General features: G+C 48.7%; 1 protein-coding gene across 1 annotated transcript in view; it reads left to right on the plus strand.

Moving 5' to 3' along the window:
- Positions 1–14,618, plus strand: part of LMTK2 (lemur tyrosine kinase 2) — an 88,796-nt gene extending 74,178 nt beyond the window's left edge. Inside the window, exons 11-14 of the mRNA XM_034669801.1 lie at positions 3,611–6,593; positions 10,264–10,396; positions 10,663–10,905; positions 11,839–14,618. Of these exons, the coding sequence (XP_034525692.1) occupies positions 3,611–6,593; positions 10,264–10,396; positions 10,663–10,905; positions 11,839–11,867 (3,388 nt within the window). The 3' untranslated portion in view covers positions 11,868–14,618. The remainder of the gene's footprint in view (positions 1–3,610; positions 6,594–10,263; positions 10,397–10,662; positions 10,906–11,838) is intronic.
- Positions 14,619–16,888: the final 2,270 nt, after the last annotated feature.

Here is a 16,888-nt window from a genome sequence, read left to right on the forward strand (position 1 = left end):
GCCTTTAAAAAGATGCTTTGTATGCTTCATCCATATATTGCCTGTTCCTAGGAGGGCGTTGAACCTGAAAGCTTAGCCTGTGTTCCCAGAGACAGAGCCCACCACTTTGAGAAGTCTCTGGTGGTAGGGCCGACAGTAGTGCCAACTGCAGCCCAAGGCAGGGGCCACGCTGCCCTGTACCAGGGGTGAACAAGAGGGCCCTCTCTTAGAGACTTCTTGGAAGAGAGGATAAGAACTACAGGATGCTTTTCTTCCCAGAAGGGAGAAGCCAGTGGTACTCAAGGATGCAAGAGTGGGTGCAGGTAGAGAACTGAATAGGGGTCAGCGGCAGGGATTGGTGGCGGTTATCCTGGAGGACACCGCACAAGGTCGAGTAGAGAGCTCCGGGGCAGGGACACACCTTGAGGAGGAGACTCAGCTTATCTTTCTCTGTGGCCTGAGGAGATGAGTAGGAGATGCGCAGAGATGCTAGAATTGGTGGAGTGAGGAGTTGAGAAAGCCCATGCTTCATGTTCTCTGAAGAACAGGGTGGGTTGGGGGCTGGAGGGGGGTTTGGTTTGGGACTAGGCCTGTTGGGGGAGGGAAAGGGAGTTAAATCAGGGATTTGGAGAAATTGACACGGTAGTTATATGCCCAAGATCACACCAAGCATGGTAGCGATAACACTCGTTTTGCCATTAATTATATACTATCTCTGTGGTCTTTAGTGTTTCATGTGAATTTCTCATTTTCCTCAGTTAAATCGTAAACTCCCTGAAGTCGTCGATAGTGTCTTAAACTTCTTTTGTATCCAGAAAGGCCCTCTGCCTCTGGCAAGTCTGTGCCAGGGAAAGGAAGTGTTTTATATCTTGAATTGAGTTGTGAAATTTGGATCCATTTATTTTCTCTGATAGAAGTGGTTTCTCAACTTAGATACTGAATATGCTGATTTTGTTCACTGACTTGTGAAGTTAGCATAGCAAAATCAACTCATAAGTTACACTATACAGTGTTAAATGATAGACCTATTTATTCAGTACAGTTTATGATTCAGACAGGCATTCTGGACGTATCGATCCAAGTCATGTCAACCATCGATACCCAAACCTGGCTGGATATCAGAAGCACTAGGGAACTTTAAGTACGGTTTCCTAGGCCACACCTGCATCTACCAACTGAGAGTCCTTGGGGGTGGGTCCTAAATACCTGGGTATTCCCAGAAGACACAGGTGGTCGGCCAGGTTTGGGAGCCATTGCAGTGACTAGGAGATGCTGCGACACAACCAGAGGCTCATGGGGTAGAAACCTAGAGACGGCACAGAGCAGGTGGAGAGTAAGTGCCCATCTCCATGGCGACAGAGCACTTGGCCTGAGAGAATGGGATGGGTGCCAGGAAGGGGCAGTTCCCTCCTGCCTGTGGTAACAGCCGCATACCTGGAGGCATGGAGAGGCTCGGCAGGTGGCAGACACACAAATAGGTGGCAGAATGATGGCTAGAAGTCCCTTCATAATAGCAAGCAAACCCACACTGTTAGGAAATATGTGGATCACCAAAGAAGACATTACTAGTTTAGATAAAGGTTTCTCTGAGATGCCGCTGGTGTTTACTGCTATTGTGAATGGGATTTTTTTTTTTGGTCTACCTCAGGATATTTATCTTGTTATCTCACCGTTTAGCTGAACTCTGAAATAGTTCTAACGACCTTTCAAATAATTTCTTGAGTTTTGAAGTTGATGGTTGCATTAGCTCCTCTCTGTGCCCATTATCTGTTTAATTTTTTTTTTTTTTTGCGTTGGCCAAAACTATGTAGAGTACTCAGTAGTAAGTATGTAAGTATGAGGAGGCGTGCTTGTCCTCATTTTCTTGAAAATGCCCCCTTTTTAAAAAATCACATTTAAGAGCTATCTTAAATAACCTTTTCAGTACACGCCTTGTTCGTAAAGTCACTAAAGAGTGTACAGATAAAAATGTTGGTGCTGAAAAATTTGACATCTAAAGGGAAGAAGAAATAACTTTTCTTTTTTCCACAGGTCTCTGGGTGTGACGCTTTGGGAGCTTTTTGATAATGCTGCTCAGCCTTATTCCAACCTTTCCAACTTAGATGTTCTCAATCAGGTGATTCGAGAGAGAGACACAAAGCTCCCTAAGCCCCAGCTGGAGCAGCCTTATTCCGACCGATGGTGGGTAGCTCCGTTTCACATTTTGTTGTCTTCAAAAGATAAGGAAATTCTCCTTCTATTTCTAAACAGTAAATGTTATGAAAAGCAGTCATTTGTGTTTTATTCACAACTGAGTTTAGATTTAACATCTATTTTTAAAATTTAATGTTTTTTTAAAAATGTAGAACAGGTAAGGATTTATGAATTATGTGCAATAGGAAAAAATGTGAAGTCTGAACTAATTCAGAAAAGTCGATATTAAGGGCGTTTCCTATTGTGAAATTGTTTTAAAATGAGGCTGTGCTTGTAAGTGATACCCAGTATGTGAGAAGAGACCGTAGAAACAATAGTATTTAAATAGGCAGCAAGAGCTAATTTGCATAATGTATGTTAACATTTGCAAAACAGATTTACTTCTTACGAGTCCAGTTCTTACTCGAATGCCTGTTAAGATCAGGTTCCCCTCTTTCTAAGCCTCTGTTTACACCGCTGCGTGCACAGCACAGCACGTTCTGCTCTGAAGGAAGCGTGGCGACCCCCTGCGCTTCCCCATGGCTCCGCTCCCGGCGCGGCTGGAACCGTTTCACCCAAAGTAACCAACTGGACCTGGACTCTACGTTTAATACTGAAGTCCTCTTTGTCTTACCTTCTGCTCATGGCACCAGCTGAAGATGTTGGCTGTATTCAGTCATCCCTTCGAAGACCCAGCTCCTGGTTGCTGGCTTCTGTGGACTTCATTGTCTGCTGTTTCCCTCCACTTTCAGCCACTTTACTGATCTAAGGAAGCCATGTGCTACATAAGATCGGAGTGTTACTTTTTACTGGGGGGAATAGAGATTAGTTACAGCAGAATTTGTTTCTGAGAATTCTTGCAAAATAGAGTGAATAAATGTAAAACTGTAAGACAAGTGCATTCTTTTTTTTTTTTTTTTAAGATTTTATTTATTTATTTGACAGAGATAGAGACAGCCAGCGAGAGAGGGAACACAAGCAGGGGGAGTGGGAGAGGAAGAAGCAGGCTCATAGCAGAGGAGCCTGATGTGGGGCTCGATCTCATAACGCTGGGATCACACCCTGAGCCGAAGGCAGACGCTTAACCGCTGTGCCACCCAGGCGCCCCAACAAGTGCATTCTTTACTACACAGAATACCTGTGATAATTTTTTAAAGAGGAGATTGTGTTAAAACTGTTTCTAACTCCTGGGACTAAGTCACTGGATAAACACCAGAAAAACAAACAACAGACACCGATACCGCGAAATGTCCTGGGAACACAAAAAACTAGGTGGCCAGATTTTTACATTTCTTTATTTCCTCTTTCACTGTGAACTGAGCTGCTTCGTGTGGTGGACAGTGATAGTAGCGTAGAAACTTTTGAGGTGTTGAGTTGGCTTAGGAGTCCTTTTGAAGTCCTTTCTTATTTTAAAGCAGTTTATCATCGCTTCATTAATTACCTCTCAATTGTCGCGCAGGTATGAAGTTTTGCAATTCTGCTGGCTGTCGCCAGACAAGAGACCAGCAGCCGAGGACGTGCATAGATTGCTCACCTACCTGCGGATGCAAAGCCAAAGGGACTCAGAAGTCGACTTTGAACAACAGTGGAATGCTCTTAAACCAAATACAAGTAGCAGAGACACTTCAAGTAATGCTGCGTTCCCAATTCTCGACCATTTTGCCAGGGATCGGCTTGGTCGCGAGATGGAAGAGGTCCTCACCGTGACTGAGACCAGCCAGGGCCTGAGCTTCGAGTATGTCTGGGAGGCGGCTAAGCACGACCACTTTGATGAGCGCGGTCGGGGCGCCCCAGACGAAGCCTTGTCCTACACAAGCATCTTCTTTCCAGTTGAAGTGTTTGAGAGTTCACTTTCAGATCCTGGGCCGGGGAAACAAGATGACAGTGGCCAGGATGTCCCCCGTGGGGCCCCCGGAGTGGTTCCTGTTTTTGATGCCCACAACCTTTCTGTTGGAAGCGACTATTACATCCAGTTGGAAGAAAAGAGTGGTAGCAACTTGGAGCTCGATTACCCGCCCGCACTGCTCACAACCGAGATGGATAACCCAGAGAAGACAAGTGATGAGACGTCCCAGTTTCTGACACTCAAGAATCTTGAATTTGAGGAGTCCAGTACGGATGAGGATTTCTTCCAGAGCAGTACAGACCCCAAAGATTCCAGCATCCCCGAGGACGTACATGTTCCCAGGGGCCCTGAGAGCCCGTTCAACAGTATATTTAATGATCTGGACAAATCAGAGGATCTACCCAGTCACCAAAAAATATTTGACTTAATGGAACTAAACGGAGTTCAAACAGACTTGAAGCCGACCACTTTAAGTTCAAGTCTGGATGCCTCCAGAGAGTCAGTAACAGCGTGCCACTTGGAGAAAGAAAAGCCCCGTAAGCTCTTTGACTGTGAGCCTCTCTGCTTATCAGAAAACCTTTTGCACCAGGATAATTTTGATCCACTGACTGTTCAAGAATTGTCAGAAAACTTTTTATTTCTTCAAGAGAAAAACTTACTAAAAGACTCATTGTCTAGCAAAGGACATGTAAATGATCTTCAAACAGAACTTAAAAACGCCGGTTTCACTGAAACAATATTAGAAACTCCACGTAGAAATTCTTTAGATCCTGACGTTAAGTTTGCTGAAAGTAAACCAGGCTTTTCCTTGTTGCAGGAAAACCTAAGCGCAAAGGGTAAAGATACGGGTATCGTGTTCAAGGACAACACTTTGAACACCTCATCACAGTCTTCCCCGGAAGTGCAGGTACCTCCTACCTCTCTCGAAACAGAAGGAACACCTCATCACGTACCTCCGGGTACGTTCCCGAAGCAGGGAGAACCCACATGTTCAGACGTCAGTGTCCGTGAAGACTGTCTCTGCCAAGAAATCAGTCCAGACTCTGCGGCCGTCACAGTTGTAATCCCCTCAACTGATGCCAAAGCACATGGCATTGGCGACAGGTCCCATGACTTGACCCACCAAAGTCAAGAGGCCTTGAGACTGACCAAAAGTGACTCGGTTCTCGTTGATGACACTTTTGCCAGTAAGGTGAGTATAGGAAGTAGTCTTCCAGAATTGAGACAGAACTTACAAAACCAGCCCCTTTCAGAAGACCATCATAGCGGTAGTCTGCTGGAGAAAAACGTGGAAGCTGTGGAGACTTTGAGTCAGCTGCGTTGTAAAGATGCTGCAAAAGAGGGGGCCTTGGTGTTCGCCCTCTCCTCGGACTCAACCAGTCAAGACAGCCTTTTAGAAGACAGCTTGTCAACACCCATTCAGACTTCAGAACAGTCTGTGGAGACCCCAGACTCTCTGGATTCGGTCGATGTCCGTGAAGTTTTATTGGGTTCTTTGGACTCTCACACGCCTCAGAAACTCTTGCCCCCCGATAAGCCTGCAGACAGTGGCTATGAGACAGAGAACTTGGAGTCCCCTGAATGGACTCTGCACCCTGCTCCCGACGGCGCCTCAGCCTCGGAGGCAGCCACAGCGGGCGATGGCAGTCACGGCAGTTTGCCTCCCAACCCGGTCATCGTCATCTCAGACGCAGCCGATGGCCACAGAGGTACGGAAGTGACCTCGCAGACTTTTGCACCTGGCTCTCAGAGCTCATACCGAGACTCTGCTTACTTCTCAGATAATGACTCTGAGCCGGATAAGAAATCCGAGGGGGTCCCAGGGTCCTCAGCCTCAGCCTTGGAATTGGTAACGGATCAGCCCCTGCCTGGGCCAGTCAACCCAGAGCAAAGTCCTGGCACTAAGGATGGTTGCCTGGAAACCAAACATTGCCAGCCAGACCAAAGTTGTCTGCCTGCTTCACAAGATTCCAGTCACCTGGAGTCGAGAGAAACGTCAGAACCGGCACCAGCTGATGTTTCCAAGCAGACGCCTCCTCCTGAAGATGAGGCCGGCAGTCCCCTGAGTTTGTGGAACTCCGAGCTGAGCAGCGGTGATGACTTTGAGGCACAAGAGGAACGCCCCTGCACGCTCGCCTCCACTGGAACCAACACCAACGAGCTCCTCGCCTTTGCAAATTCCACCCTGTGCTCCAGCAGCCCGTCAGACTTGACGGTGGAGAAGTCCTTGTGTGGCCACGCCGAGGGCCCCAAGTTGAAGGAGCCAGATATTGAAGGGAAATACCTGGGGAAACTTGGCGTGTCGGGCATGCTCGACCTCTCTGAGGATGGCATTGACGCCGACGAGGAAGACGAAAACAGTGACGAGTCTGACGAGGACCTGCGGGCGTTCAGCCTGCGCAGCCTCAGCTCCGAGTCGGAGGATGAGACCGAGCACGCCGTGCCTGTGATCCTCAGCAACGAGGATGGGAGACACTTACGGAGCCTGTTGAAACCCCCGGCCGCTGTTGTCATTGATCAGCTCCCGGATGACTGGAAGAAAGAAAAGAAGGCGGTGACATTTTTTGACGATGTCACAGTCTATCTGTTTGACCAGGTACCTATTAACCTCCCAACTGTCATATTAGAGAATTCCAAGGTGTGTTAGGAAATCGAGTGCACTTTGTTTTCCTGGTTGCAGTTTTGAGGCCACCAACTGTTTTATGGTTCCTCAAAAATAGGAACTTGGGGGGCCTGGGTTAAGCATCTACCTTCGGCTCAGGTTATGATCTCAGGGTCCTGAGGTCAAGCCCCACATCGAGCTCCCTGCTCACAGGGAACCTGCTTCTCCCTCTCCTCCTGCTTGTGTGAATGCGTGTGCTCGCTCGCGGTCTCTCAGATAAATGAAACAGGAATTTGGGTTGGTTACAGTTCCAAGAATATGCAGAAATGTAGTTTGGACAGGGAACTCCTATTAAATTAAGGGAAGGAGACCTGGATGCCCTCTCTTGGTCTGCTGGCAGAGTCCTACTGAGATTAGCTACTCCTTACAGACCAAAGTTCTATAATCCAGCTGTTGGCAGCAGCAGCCAGCGTGCAGGTACAAGCAGGAACAGTGCATGGCTCCCAGGTTGCCCTGGAGGTGCTGGCCGCTGGGGGTCCCCATGGATCGGGACCAGGCAGCGGCGGAGTCTGAGGCCTTTCAGCCCTCCTGTGCCTGCTGAGCACTGCTCTGTGAGCGCAGACTTCAGCCTCTTTACAAACGAAGGGCTGGAGATTTTCTCGTATCTGTTAATTGATTTCTAGGCTAATTCTGTTACGGTCAGAGAGCGTGTTTGGTACGGTTTCAGTTCCTTTGAACTTACAGGGGTTTGTTTTAGAGCCAGGCTGTGGTCTGTGTTGGTGAGTGTTCCATGTGTACTCGAAAGAATATGCATAGGATGCCTGGGTGGCTCGGTCGGTTAAGTGTCTGCCTTCGGCTCAGGTCATGATCCCAGAGTTCTGGGATCGAGTCCTGCATCAGGCTCTCTGCTCGGTGAGGGGCCTGCTTCTCCCTCTGCCCATCCCCCTGCTTGTGCGCTCATGTGTGCGCTCTTTCTTCCTCTCTCTCACTCTCTCTCTCTAATAAGTAAATTTTTTAAAAATCTTAAAAAAGAAAGAAAGAAAGAAAGAAAGGTCTAGATTGTTGGTAGTGTTCAGTTCTACACTGCTGTTGATTTTTCTGTGTGCCGGGAGTCCTGTCTGTGGAGAGAGAGAGAGAAGTGTTGAAGTCTCCAGCTGCAGTTGTGGATTTGACTCGCTCTCCATTTCTGTTCATTTGTGCTTTCTCTGTTTTGAGGCTCTGCTGTTAGCTGCGTGCACATTTAAGATCACTAGATCTTCTTGGAAAGGTCGAACTGACTTGTTTCTTGTTATGTAAGGTCCTTCTGTATTCTTTGTTTGGTACGTAGCCACTCCGGTTTTCTCTTGATTGGTATTTGCATGAAGTATCTTTCTTCATCCTTGTACTTTCAGTCTTACTTACATCATTATGTATGACATTAGTTTCTTGTGAATAGCAAAGAGGTTCTTAAATCTATTATGAAAAATTCTCTTTTAATTGATGGTTTTTAGGCCGCTTGCACGTAATGAAATTGGTCTTGTTGGATTTTTAGCGTACCATTTTGTTCACTCTTTCTGTTTGTTCCTTTGGTTCTTGCTTCCTCCTTCCTGCCTTCTTTGTGATAATTTAAGCATTTTTTAGTATTACCTTTGAATTTAGTTATCGCATTTTTTACTGTGTGTATTCTCTCAGTATAGTTTCTGTAGTGGTTTTGGGGATTACAATACACGCTTAACTTTTTACAATCTACTTGAAGTCAGTGCTTTACCATTTCAGGTGGAATGCAGAAACCTTACTACTGTTGTCTGGTATATTCCACTCAGACGCCGAAGCCCCGTCAGACGGTACTCTGCATTTTACTCCCAGCAATCAAACGTGTTTTAAGAAATTCAGAGGGAGACCAGTAGGATTCTTTTTACCCATACAGTCCCTACCATTTCTCTCTTTTCATTTTTGATGTTCCAGGATTCTTCCCTTCTGTTTGAAGAAGTTTGACCTTTTTTCCTTTTTTTTTAATTAAAATCAAACCTACTGACAGCAGATTATCTTAGTTTCCCTCATTCCTTAAGTATATTTTCTCTGAATATAGAATTCTGAGTTGAGTGTTCTCTTCTCTCTGTATTATGTCTGATTGCTCTCAGGATTTTTTTCTTTGCAAAATTTCTTTTTCTTCTTAGCAGTTTGATTATGGGCATGGATTTCTTTGAATTTACCCTGTTTCACATTTGCTGAGCATCTTGAATCTGTAGTCTTATGTCTTTCACCAGATTCAAGAACTTTTCAGCCATTATTTCCCCACATGCTTTCTTTCGTCCTGCTCGGTCCCCTTCTGCTGGCATGTCAGTGTCAGACTGCCCTGTGTGCCCATTGGTCCTTTCCTGTTTTCATTGTTGTTCAGATTGGGTCATTTCTATTGATCTCCTTCAGACTTACTCTCTGTCATCTCCGTTCTGGTATTAAGTCCATCCACGGGGTTTTTAGGTTTTAGCTGCTGTATATTTCTGTTTTGAAGTTTGCATTTTGTTATTATTTTTATCATCTGTTCTTTTGCCGAGACTTTTGTCTATTTACGTTCATTTCAGGAACGTTTTCCCTTGCTTGTAGGAGCGTTTTCTTAATAGCCTTTTCAGAGAACCCCAACATCTGTGTCATCTTGACATGACATCTGTTGATTGTCGTCTTCCCTGAGAAGTGACGTTTTCCTGATTCTTTGTATCCAGACTGATTTTAGACTGTATCCTTAATGTGTTACTTGACTCTTAGATTCTAAGCAGAATGCTGGTGTTTTTGTTCCAGCAGGCATTGAGCCATTGGGATTCAGGTCACAAGTTCTAACCGTCCTTCTGTGGCTTGGGGTTCCCCTTTCAAAGCTCTTGCCGTACTGTTTGAATCTGTCCTCTGCATGTGTCCCCCACTGGCCAGGGTGGATCCTGGCAGTGGTCTGCCCCGCAGTTCAGTTCTTGAGAGTCAGCTCTACCACGAGCAGCTTGGAGGTAAGGCGGGAGCTCATAAACTTGATGGGGTCGCTCTCCTGAGCTCCTCCCTCTCCATGGTGTCCCTGGTACTTTCGGTTGACAAGCAGCAGGCCTCTTCCTCACTCTCCTGGGACCCCCGTTCTTCCAGGTGGAGAGGAAGGTCACCTCCCTCGGGATATAGGTCCCTCTCACCCTGGGTTTGCTCGGGGCTAGGAAGCAAAAGAATGGAGGGGACAAATCTAGAATTTCCCCCCCCAGTCCCGGAGGGTCAGAAGACCCCCTGCCTGCTTCAGAACCAGAACCGAAGGGCTTCTGGAGCTCACTCTGTCCACCCCAGCAGCCACTTTGGATCTCGAGCTGTGCTGGGTCCAAGCCCGGAGCCATTGAGGCAGGGGCAGTGGGAGGACGGCGGATCCCACTGCTGCTTTGGTGTACTTTGAGTTCTGGCGTTCTTTCCCGACTGGCCTGCTACTGTTTACTTTCTGGAGGCCTCCAGCAGCTGCTGCATGCATTCTGCCGGGTTTCAGAGCTGCTTCGTTGGAAGAGATGGGCTGTGTGTTCCTATTGCAGCTTCCCCAGGCCCAGAGCCCACCATGTTGGTCGGACGTGGCACCGGCCTACGCACCGACCTGCCGTGGGTGCCCGGGGGGCGGGGGTGGGGCTCTTGCGAGCAGGCCTTCACTGATGGGAATTTCTCTTTGGCTTTGCAGGAGACCCCAACCAAAGAGCTGGGGCACTGCGGAGGAGACGCACACGGCCCCGAGTTGAACAGCTCGGCACCTTCTTCGGGCTCTCCCTACCTGAGCAGGTGCATAAATTCGGAAAGCTCTACTGACGAAGAAGGTACTTCGCTTCATTGGCGGGTTTAAAAAGAAACTAAAAAATAGTGCGTTGTGAATAAGGTGAACTGTTCTGAGGATGACATCACGGATTGCTTTAAATGACGCTCTTAGGACACCTGGGAGCATCTCTGCCATCTGCCGGACCCGAGTCGGTTTTGGTTGATCTGCAGAGCACACCTGTGTGCTTCCCCCACCCCCGTCCCACCCAACTCTCTGTTCTTTATAATGAAGTCATACAAGGAGAACTGTCTTTCTTTTTCCTTTTAGGTGGAGGCTTTGAATGGGATGATGACTTCTCCCCCGACCCTTTTATGTCAAAGACAACAAGTAACCTTCTTAGTTCCAAGCCTTCTCTTCAGACATCCAAGTACTTCTCGCCGCCTCCACCGCCCCGGAGCACGGAACAGAGCTGGCCTCACACGCCGCCGTATTCCAGATTCTCCATCTCTCCTGCCAACATCGCCAGCTTTTCTCTCACGCACCTTACTGACTCAGACATCGAACAAGGAGGTGAGAGGAGGGCTGGGTGCCAGCCTGTGAGACCGTCCCTGGTGGACTTGCATGCTTATTAGTTTGGTGCCTTCCTAAGTGTTTGCAGAAAATACTTTCTAGGGCCCTCTCAGCCTTGGGAGCTTGCTCTCAGGGCCACGTCCCCATGGGTAGGCCCCTGTCACTCCGCACGCTGATGCTACTGGGGCTGTCCCCTCGCAGCCCCTGTAGGGCGGGGGGGCCGCCCGGTGGTGGCACGGCTTCAGCGTGTCTGCCACCTTCTTTTCTCCTTTTTCCCCCTTTTGCCACAAGCCCCCCCCCCGCCCATTTCTGCTTCTTTCCCCCAGAGGGAAACCGTTCTTAAAAACACTTGGCCCGAGATTTTGGGTTTGAGCCCAAATGTGCTCTGGCTCTTCCCCGGGAATATTGATTTTGCCATTAAGTCTTGGTCTCCCGTGATAGCAGAGGCCTGGGAGGGAAGTCACCGGCAGCGTGCATTTGAAGTGGTATTATCCGAACATATGGATCCTTTTTTCCCCATAGCCAGATTGGAAGATAAATGTTAATAGGTACATTTTTTGATTTGAAGTTTGCAGTTCAAATACTAACTATGAAACTTAAAGAGCTTTCATTTATGCTCATGTTCTGTTTAATTGTGCCGATTAGATAATGCCCATTACCTAGCGATCTGTCAGAGATCGGGGCTGGCTTTCTCCTGTGCCCTAAGCACGAACACTGAGCCGCGTGCGAGCCAAGCAGATGTGTGTGCGAGAGTGTGCCAGAGTCCGGCAGGTGCTGCCGTCACAGGAAGCCCCGCGGCTCAAGCAGGTGGCGGGCAGCCCCACTCCCAGCTTCAGTTCCTCTTTCTGCAGCGCGGATCAGATGTTGTCCACACTATTTTTATCTATGCCGATCACTTCACAAACCCAGCTTTGCTTGTTTTCCCCAAAACAGGAAGCAGCGAAGACGGAGAAAAGGATTAGGTGGACGCGGATGCGCTCCCGGGTCCCGGGCTGTTCCCCCGGGGCAGCATCCCTGCACTGCAGCCCATCAGTGACATCCCTCCACGTCGACTGCAGCAGGCCCGGCCCCGGAGAGAGACTCGGGCGGCCAGGAGGGAGCTGCGCTGGCTCCGTGCCCATGGTGGGAAGCCTGGCCGGGGAGGCCCTGTGGCCGCTCTCGCCCGCCAGAGGTGCTCGCGCCCTGGTCATCCTTGTGGAGCGTTGACCCTGCTCCGGTGTGTGGGGAACTGTAGGCTCTGGGTTGTTTCTGGTTTCCATGTGGGGCGTTCTCCGCCTCCACACCTGTACGTCCCTTCTGTGTGCGAGGGCCCAGAGGAGCACGATGGGAACGGGCACCAGTGAGCCATATTTATTATTTTTAAAGGAATCACTAATTGCTTTCTGTAATTGCACTGTGGATAAATGTTCTGAGAGTACCTGATATTGTACAGAATCTTAAATTATTCCAGGAAAATAAGGCAGGTCAAGCTGGTGCTATCCACTAGTTTGATTTCTTTCTGTTTTATAGTTTGTTTGCTCTGCATGGTACTTGTAAAGTTTAAATATTTTGAGTGTTCTGCTGTCTAGAATTGTTGGAATTGTACATATGGTACTTTTTCATAAATGATAATGATTCCGAATGTTAGTGTTTTTTGTTCTTATAGGAAATATTTTTGATGAGTCCAAAAAGACTGCTTTGTTCTGTTGACCGGACGAAACACACGTTTGTCTCTTTCTATAATGCAGGATCCTTGTAGCAAGTGAGGCTTCTCTGAGGAGCTGAAGGGTCTTGCAGCCCCTCTGTGTGATTCTCCCACCCCACTTCCCCATTTTTTTTAAACCCTTTGGTAAAACTTGACAGGTGGTTCACCCTGGAACTCAGCTTCGGGTCAGAACGTCCAGGTGTCCTGCCCGTCTCCCTGGGAGCTGTGTGCCCTCCCTCCACACCGCGCTCTGCTGTGGCCCCTGAGCCACTTCCCCTCCAAGCTGGCTGTTGGCTTGGCGTTTGGAAGCACAGGCTGCTGTGGCTTTGGTGTCCTTGTAGCTCCTTTCAGACGGTGCCGAATCTGAGGAGGAAGCTGCCCATGCAGGGGTCTGCTTGCCAAGGGATAGTCTGAGTTCATTCTATCTGTACAGCTTTCAGATAACAGAGCTGAATTTTGCCAGAAGAACCACTCCGCGTCTTTGCCAGCGGCAGCCAGGCCCTGTAACCGAGGAGAAACACTACATCCCCCAGCTGCGAGGAGGGATGAGGGACAGTGGCGGAGCCTGCACAGCCAACACGTCCTCCTGGTTGGGACCTTGGGCGGCCAGACGTGGCCATCGACCTGGATGCGGCCCTGGGACTTGTCTGCACTGACCCTTCCCTTCTGCATTAAGCACCATGTTCTCCCCTTGCCTTGAAAGGGACCGAGCGTGTCCAGCATCTCCTAACGTTGCCAGGAATTGGTGTTCATGATAAAAAGCTGACCTCATTCTGCAGTCCACGAGTTCTGCTTTGACATCAGGAAGTTTCCAGGGGCTAGAGCAGCATGTGCTGAAGGAGGCTTAGCATGTCCGCCGTGAAGCCGTGTATACTGGGGTCGGGCTTCGGGTCTGTGGTCACCACACACTGGCCCTTCACCCCAAATGTTTTCCGGTGCTGATCTGCTTCCCCGACTCCAGCGTAACACGAGTCCACTGGGGCTGCGTGATAGAAATCCCAGCGACCCTGGTCCTAGCACGAGATGCAATTGTGTATACTGGCTAGTTTACAGAGTCAGTTATGACCTTTATTATCAATTCTGGTTCACTCCACTAACGTTTTATACTAGCAATAACTTTCCAGAGCAAGAACTCAGAATGGAGAAGGAGCCTCTTCTATGAACCTGCACTTCGGTGTGAGCAGAGAACACAGCCAGGAGAGCGGGACCGTGGGATGTGCAGACTGAACAAGAAAACGTTAATAGGGCATTAGAAGGTGATTTTGCCAAAACTGTCATAACTCTGAATTTCTTGCTATGAAGACTTTCTGAGTTTCCTGAATTTTTACATCTAACTATCAGTCTTTGTTGAGAGATACATGAGAGGTGATAATTAATACAAGTTTTTTCAAACTATAACAAGCTCGGATTTAATGACTAAAGTCAAGCAGATCGATAGAATATATAGTCTTCTTGTATAATCAGCCCGGGGTAAATTTATTGATATTCGGGGGCTGTACCTTTTTCACTAAGATTAAGGAGATTTTAACAACCTAATTCCCATTTTAATTTATTTTAGGTCTATCTTGCTGTCATGATTAATTGCCAAAAGAAAACATTTTATACATTGAGTTGGGGGGGTGGGTAGTAAATCTTACTGTGGTGTTGCATGTGGGGAAGATTTTATATTTATAATAAACACGTGAGTCAACATGTTCTTTTGAAATCTCAAGCAATACATGGGAAACGAATTATGTAGATTAGAATTTTCAGCCCATCTTTGAAGTGTCAGCATGTGGTTTGTTGTTCAAGTCAGGTTGGTTTTTTTGTTTTTGTTTTGTTTTTTTTAAACTACGTTGGTTACCAGTAGTGGGCTTTTAGACCGAACTTGTTCTATTAAGTTAGGCAATGAAATAAAATCAGTGGAATTCTCCGGATAATATGGGTGAGGTTGATAATACCTGGTTCACAGTGTTACTTCCTGGCCTTCTGTGGAATCTGTCAAGTTTTAAAAAGCGCTACTACACTGGTGGAGTTTACGTATTTTAAATCCTACAATAAAAATAACCTAATCTTCATTTCCTACCTAACTAGATGTTAATTTGTGTTATCAAATGATCCTGTCATAAGCCAGAAAAAGAAATGTAAAAAAATAAAAATTGCTCCCCAAATCCTTCTGGAACTTGGACTGTGCGTCTGGGTACGAAGCCATTCATCTTAAGGGTGAAGAAGCTCCACGAAGCTGAATCGAAAACAGAGCATTCGTTCTGTTTTTAAATGTACAGGTGATTGTTTGTATAGAAATGGGTTTTATCTTAGAAAAGCCTTTTATGTCTTGCTGCCGTAAAACACCTTTCAAAACCTCTCCTAGGTTATTGACTCACCTCATGTCTGTCCTGAGAGCCCCCGGGGCGCGAGGCAGGCAGCTCCTGGTTTTACCCTACTCAGCCCATCATCTGACAGTTCCGGAAGTGAACCCAGTGTTAGGCTCCCAATGTTGGGCTTCGGTGAGAGGGGCTTCAGAATAGTAGCCTTACGAGAAGTAGCCTTAAAATAAGAGTGGGTAACTCAGTCCAGATTTCAGTCTCATAAACGATATTCCTCATAGTAATGGGGTTGGTTCCAGTTTTGGTTAACAAAGAAACTCGTCTTGAGTACATAGATAAATTCTGAAAGATGTGTAGACAGTATTGAATTACCAACAGCCCGTTACCCGAATGGCTTGAACTGGGTTGTTCAGGCTCACGCAGGCGCAGGCAGACCTACCAATGAATGGGCCGGTGCGTGCATCCACTGTTGAATCCCGTCTGCAAATGACCCGTGGGGGCGGTCACACCCATGCGGCTGCCGTGTCCTGCTTTTACACAGTTGTGAGAGGTTCACGGCAATATCCAGCTAATGAACTTTCAGTTTAAATTGTGTACATTTTTAAATTGTAAGATTTTTACTGTATATTGATGCATAGTGTGATTCAATAAATTGCTTGTAATTTAAAAACTATTTAATATTCAAAATAAATATAGTTATATATTTATAAACTCTGTTTCTGCGTTTCTTTGATGTTTTTCCCCCTGCTGTGCAAGGTCCAGGGTGGGTGACCTGGCACTGCCCTGCCGTGGGCACTAGGAGCCAGTGGCCCTGGGTCACTCACTGCCCTTGAGAACCGGAAGGTCTGTGTAATCACTGGAAAACTGAACTTGCGGATGTGGCGTTTGTGTGGCCTCAAAGTGTATCTGTAATTCGAAGCCTTTATTGAGGAGTTTCGGAAGCATTTTAATTTCTGAAATAACAGCCTTACCTAATGAGCTGTAAGCCAAGAGGCTTAATCAGCTCAGCACTAGCCTTTCTATGCCTCAGTGGCTCTCGCTCCCCTGTCCCAGCCGCCAAGAGCACAGTATCAGCCACCTACCAAGCAGGCCTGGCGCCGACTTCGGTCACACCAACTCCCCTGAGACCCTCCGGGGCTAGATTGAGACTAGGAGCACCCTGTGCGCCCCGCTGAGAAGTGCGGGATCAGCGCTGACCCTGATCCTGCCGGTCACAAGGGGCGGGAGGCCAGGCCCACGCGGGACCTCACGACGCTGCAGGTGCGTCCCATCAGCCTGGAAGAACCCCTGAGCCAGGGGCCGCTTTCCACACCTTTTCATGCTCTTGTGAAGAGTAAGGAAACTGAGGCAGGCAGGCCAGCCGGCGATTAAGTAAAGCAGGTGGGTGGAAGCCGGGTTTGAGCCCCAGCTGAGCACCTCTCGCCCCGCCGGAGACCTCGTGAGACCGATGACCACGTTTGTCCCCGTGACCCGCACGCAGCGGCCGAGCAGGCGCTCCGCGGGGCAGGCAGGGCTCCGCCCACTCGCCCCTGGACCCGCTCCCTGCCTGCCGAGTCCTGGGGGCGGTCGCGAATTCCCCTGGGGCTCCTGCCCCTTTGAGAAACGAGTGTTATTGCAAAATGGCTTTTCCGCCAGCTCTTCGGGCCTCGGCTCGCGTTCCGAGCCTTCACCTCAAGGCCAGGTGCAGCGGCCAGGCGCGGTCCCGGGCCTTCCCTCCGCGCCCGCAGGCTCGTAGGCGCCTCAGTCTCCCACTCCGCCGAATGGGCTCCAGACCCGGGTTCGGCGCGGCGGGCAGGCTGCGGCCTCCGGGAGTGGGGGAAGGGGGCGCCCGGCCCCCCCGCCCGCAGGTGCGCCCCCGCCCCCAGCCGCCGGGCAGGGGCACCCACACACCGGCCCCGCCCCGGCCCCGCCCCGCTCCGGAGCCGCCTGGACGCAGGGAGGAGGGCGGCTGNTGGGGGTCGTCCACGTGGTGGTACTGGGGGCTGTGGCAGGC

The sequence above is a fragment of the Ailuropoda melanoleuca genome, chromosome 10 (genome assembly GCF_002007445.2).
Source record: "Ailuropoda melanoleuca isolate Jingjing chromosome 10, ASM200744v2, whole genome shotgun sequence".
NCBI classification, from domain to species: Eukaryota; Metazoa; Chordata; class Mammalia; order Carnivora; family Ursidae; genus Ailuropoda; species Ailuropoda melanoleuca.